The 5,438-nt window shown below is 30.5% G+C and overlaps 1 protein-coding gene across 2 annotated transcripts; it reads left to right on the top strand.

Moving 5' to 3' along the window:
- The first annotated feature begins 2,009 nt into the window (after nt 1-2,009).
- Nucleotides 2,010-4,419, top strand: LOC100253987 (cinnamoyl-CoA reductase-like SNL6). 2 transcript variants are annotated; one of them, XM_002278742.5, is made up of 5 exons: nt 2,010-2,420; nt 2,512-2,669; nt 3,201-3,392; nt 3,506-3,840; nt 3,961-4,419. In XM_002278742.5, exons 1-5 carry the CDS (start codon nt 2,282-2,284, stop codon nt 4,061-4,063), a joined length of 927 nt encoding a protein of 308 aa, XP_002278778.3. In that variant the 5' UTR covers nt 2,010-2,281; the 3' UTR covers nt 4,064-4,419. The 2 variants fall into 2 exon arrangements, with proteins under 2 accessions (XP_002278778.3, XP_059590363.1); XM_059734380.1 differs by having other exon boundaries at nt 2,509-2,669.
- The last annotated feature ends 1,019 nt before the right edge of the window (nt 4,420-5,438 follow it).

Here is a 5,438-nt window from a genome sequence, read left to right as displayed (position 1 = left end):
AACAATTTCATGACATTTTTTTTTGGTTTAAAAAATGGTTTGTAATTTATGGAGATGCAATGCTTCTATAAAAGAGTTTGTATAATTGGTTTTAGTAAATTAAAGAATCAATCCATTTTTAAATCATTTTTTTTACACCTAAAAAAGTTTCTTAATTGTTAGTAATTTTACTCAAATTATTTTTGTTGATAATATTTTTCTAAAACCGTTTTTAAAATAGATCTACTTATTAAGTGTTTTTTTAAAAAATCATTATAAATAATTTTTCAACACTATAAATGATTTTTCAAATTTGTAAAAATATTTCCTAAATTTTACCAAACATCTATTGTTTTTTTTCAAAAACATTTTTAAGTTAAAAATATTAATTTCTTAAAATCACTGCTAGATTTTAATTTTATTAAAAGTTATAATCACACAACAAACAAGTTTTAAAATAATTTAAATTAAAAGAATGTTGGGGATTAAAATATCTTGTAAAGGAACTTAAGAAACTATAGACGTGTTTGACAATTATTCTCAAAAATAATTTTTTATTTTTTAAAATAAAAAAATCAGGAAAATATGTTTAATAATAAAAAAAACTGTTTTCTTATATTCTTAAGAACAAAAACATTTTTTAATTCTTTTTTTTACTGTTTTCATATGGTTGTTTTTAAAAATAGTTTTTATGAATATGAAAAATGGTTTAAAATAAAACATTAAATATAAAAATTATTTTTAAAATATATATAAAATTATTAAAAATATGTTAAAAATATTTTAAATTTTAAAACAAACTTTTATTTTATAAAACATTAGTGAATAATTTTCAAAAACCCTTTTGAAAAATTATTTTACTGTTTTGAAAAACTATTTTCGAAAACGGTTATCAAATAGGTATTAAACTAATATTCAAATTAAATTAGCCTTTTTAAATTTTAAAAACTTTTTTATTTATTAAACAACTTTTAATTAAAAAAATTAATTTAGTAATTATAAATTCAAGGGAAGTAATATTAATATTACATCTTTCCACTGTAAAAGAGTGTGGAGATGAGGAAAGCAAAAGAGCGTGAAGATGAGGAAAGGTTTCAGGGTTAGTGTTAAGCAAAGCCAGTTATCAATTTTAACAATAAAAAAAATAAAAAAAAGTTGTTTTATTAAAAGGGTTATTTAAAACCTAAATTCGAAAAAAATGATAATATAACTTTTTTTTGGACAAAAATATCCTCGTATAATTTATTAATTTATATTTCATATCAATTATTTTTTTAGATAAGAAGTCTAAGGCTAAAAATGTTAAAACGAGATTAAATATATGTAATTTTCAAAATATTGAAATTATTTTTCTAAATATGGGTATTATCTTATCCCTTTTATCAACTATTTCATAAAAAAAAGTCATAAGCTCCAAAACGAAGTATTTTTAGAATTAATTTTGAAAATAGTTTTAAATTTTTTAAAATTATTTTATCATATTTTATAAAATAAAATTTTGTTAGGGAATTATAATATCTTAACATGTTTTTTTTATTTATATTTTTAAATATATTTTAAAAATAATTCTTACATACATTGCTTTATTTTTAATCATATTTTTTATATTTATATAATTATTTTTTAAAATAAGTGAAAATTATTAAAAATATTTTTTGAAAATACTTTTTTTTTATTTTAAAAAATTATTTTTTATTTTTTTATTGTCAAACATGATTTTTTATTTTTAAAAATTAAAAAATTATTTTAAAAAAAGGAGCATTATATTTGGTTCTTAAAAATTCGAGGATATATATATTATTTTTTCTTTTTGTTTTGGATAGCCGAGATTTAATCTCTTTCATACAATGATTAAAAAAAAAAAAACGAGGCATGCTACCTCCCCCGGCGCCCGTAGAATTTTTCATATATATATTTATTTATTTATTAAAATATATTTTATTTAATTATTGTTTTGTGAATGAATACGTGTCGAATGGTGGTGAGTTAGACAGCAGGAGATTAAACTACCACCGCGCTTCGGGGCACTTGGGACTTTCTTGTGGTGCAGCATGTGACCTGCCTGACGTTCCCCACCAAACCCCTTTTCATCGTCTCATCTTATATGCATTCAAGTCTCTTTCACCCTTTATAACAACCACCTCTCTACCATCTACACCCCGCCACGCTCTTTGAATGCTAGATCTCTCTTTCTCCGCCCGCCCTTCTCCCCCTCTTTAAATACCCACTCACCAATCTACCACAAACCTACGCACATCCTCACCAACCTCTCTCTCCTTCTCTCTCTCTCTCTCTCTCTGCAATGGCACTGGCTCCAGTTTCTCCACACCACACGTCTCCAATTGTGTGTGTAATGGACGCCTCCAGCACCCTCGGCTCCACTCTCGTCGGCAGCCTCCTCCTAAGAGGCTATACGGTCCATGCTGCGGTCCAAAACCATGGTCGCTTCCCTACCCTCTTAATTTACCGTTAATTCATCTGGAAGAAATTGGAGTACTTAATTGTTTTTTTTGGTTTGTATTTGATGAGCAGGTGAAATTCAACTGTTGAATGGGCTTTCTTGTGATACCCAGAAGCTGAAGATCTTTCACTCTGATCCCTTCGACTACCAGAGCATAATGGACGCGCTCAAGGGCTGCTCCGGCTTGTTTTACACCTTCGAGCCTCCCCATGACCAGACTTCCTATGATGTATGCCCACTAATTCTCTCCATCTTCTTCAGTTTAATTTTAGTCTCTTCTACTTAGAATCAAGATTTTAACCCGAAATTCAATCCAAAACTTCAAGAATCAGACAGAATCAACAAACACAAATTTAATTAAATCAAGTGGGGCTTGTGTAATTTGTTAGAAAGTGATGAGAAATGATATACAAAAAAGGCTAAGTTTAATTACGATAACAAGTAGAAGGGTACACAAGAAGTTAATTATAAAAGGAGAGGGTGTGGAGGTGGAGGTCGGGGTGGGTGGGCAAGAGGTTTGAATGGTTGGTGGCGTTTGACTCACGTCAAGTTATTCATGCTGGGGGCTGCTTATAAATTGCTTGTCAATTCCAACTTGCTGTTAGCGTTGTACAAGTCGTTTCTCTCTCTCTCTCCCTCACCACTCTCTAGCCCACGCGTGCCTCCACGCTTCCATGAATTATTTTGCTAGTGCGCAGCCCTTTATTTCCTGTGTCTTTATATTCATATACAACCCACTAATTGAAGTACTTTGGAGCAGGAACTAATGGCAGACGTGGAAGTGAGAGCAGCCCACAATGTAATTGAAGCATGCGCACAAACAGAGACAATAGAGAAAGTAGTTTTCACATCATCAGTAACTGCAGTCGTTTGGAGGGATGATCGTAAATCAATACCATCCGATTTGGACGAGACACATTGGACGGACATCAATTTTTCTCGTAAATTCAAGGTAAAATATATTAATTACTTGATGTATTAATTATACCCACATTCTTGTTTTTTTTTAAAAAAAATTTTTTTTAAAATTTTTTGCTTAAATTAATGTTTCGATTTTATCCACAGTTGTGGCATGCGATGTCGAAGACGCTGGCCGAGAAGAGTGCATGGGCCTTGGCCATGGACAGGGGAGTTAATATGGTGTCTGTCAATGCAGGATTGTTGATGGCTCCTGATCTCACCATCACTCATCCCTATTTAAAAGGAGCGGCTGAGATGTACGAAGATGGCGTTTTCGTGACCGTTAGTGTTGACTTCTTGGTGGATGCCCACATCTGCGTCTTCGAGGATGTCTCATCCTACGGTCGATATTTGTGCTTCAACCATATCATCAATAACAATGAAGATGCCCTTAAGCTTGCCAAAACGTTGGCTCCATCTGCTCCTTCACCACCTCAGAGGTGAGTCCACGATGAGTTTCTACCATAATTTCCACATGATTCATGGTTTTGAGTTTGGGGATCACGGAGCTTGATGTTGCTCGTCCGCATGTTATAACTCGCTCTCGTTTTCCTCTGCAGCTGCGACCGGGATATGAAGATGATCCAGCAGAGAATAAGCAACAAGAAGCTGAACAAACTGATGGTCAATTTCGCGGGTGGGCCCAAGGACAGGATGGTCTGATCGGAAAAACCAACGGTGATGCGAGTTTACACGTCACCAGCAGCATATCATTTTGAGAAAGCAAAAATGAGGAAGATGCTTTTGTATGCAGTGAAAATCCCCTCTTTCTATGGAGAATAAATCTTGTACATATGGTATTGTATTTATTGATTTCAATTCATTCCCATGAAAGTCCCCACGTGGCAACTGTCACCAGGCTGGGATATGAACAAGTCAACGTCGAAAGACACAGCTGGGGTGAGGCAATAAGAAACATTTAAGACAGCCATGTGCGATATGAAGGGGAGTGGGAATTTGGTGAATTCTTTTTAGGTATAATATAATATAATATAATATAATGTAATTCATTTACGCCACGTCCATATCATACTTTGATTCTGTTGTCAGTCTTTTAACATGAATATCCCGTTGAATAATGTTGACCAATCTGAATTAATTTTCTTTAATATTTTTTATATAAAAAATCTAATTTTTATTAGGATTAAATTTTACAATTTTTTTTTGAAATTTTGACTTTGTTGAGGATTTTTTTTTACTTTTTATATTACTTTGTTTATTTTTTCTTTTTTAAGGGACTATTATTGTATCATAACAACAAAATTTTTTTAATTCTTTTTTACTATCTTGTTTTTTCCTTTTTATTAGACTCTTTAATTTGAGATCTGTACAAAAAGTTAAACCTTCATTATTGAAGAAAGTAATTAATTCTCCATAGACTCATAAGAAATTCTTTCATCATGAATATTTCTTATTCTTTATCTAACCTTTTCTACAAATAAAGTTGGTAAACCAGACATAAATTTTTTTTTCTAATAATGACTTCCACAATCATGTCTTGGCATAATTTTGACTAAAAACATATCTTTATACCACTTAAAATCTTAGAGTTTTGGTCATCTAAGATTATTAAGGATTTAAGAAGTTTTCAATTGTTTTCTTAATGCATTTCTAGCTTGAGGAGGAAGTGTTTGAAAATAAGCACTTTTAGTATTATTATGAGGGGCAAATTAATCTGATTTTATCCATTCTACATTAAGAGTAAAAGGAGTCTTTTTATAATTTTTCTTATGAATAATGTTAACTTGATTAGGATACATATCAAAATGAGTAGGTGACATAGGAGGGGATTCTTGTTGCTGATATACAGGAATAGGAATTTTTGGAGTAAAATCGACACCATTTAAATTTGCATTTGAAGTGGAAGATCTAGCAGACATAAAATCTTGAGTAAGGTAGTGTTTGTTTTTTTTACTTAATTCTAAATAGAACCTTAATGCTTAATAGTGTTAAATATTAAATTATTTGTTTTTGTAGTATTTTTTTTCTATTAAGTATTAAAAAATAAAGAAAAACCAATATGTTATTTTGTCTATTT

The sequence above is a fragment of the Vitis vinifera genome, chromosome 2 (genome assembly GCF_030704535.1).
Source record: "Vitis vinifera cultivar Pinot Noir 40024 chromosome 2, ASM3070453v1".
Classification (NCBI taxonomy): Eukaryota; Viridiplantae; Streptophyta; class Magnoliopsida; order Vitales; family Vitaceae; genus Vitis; species Vitis vinifera.
Note: the sequence above shows the minus strand (reverse complement) of the source record. Positions and strands in the feature narration are given on the sequence as shown.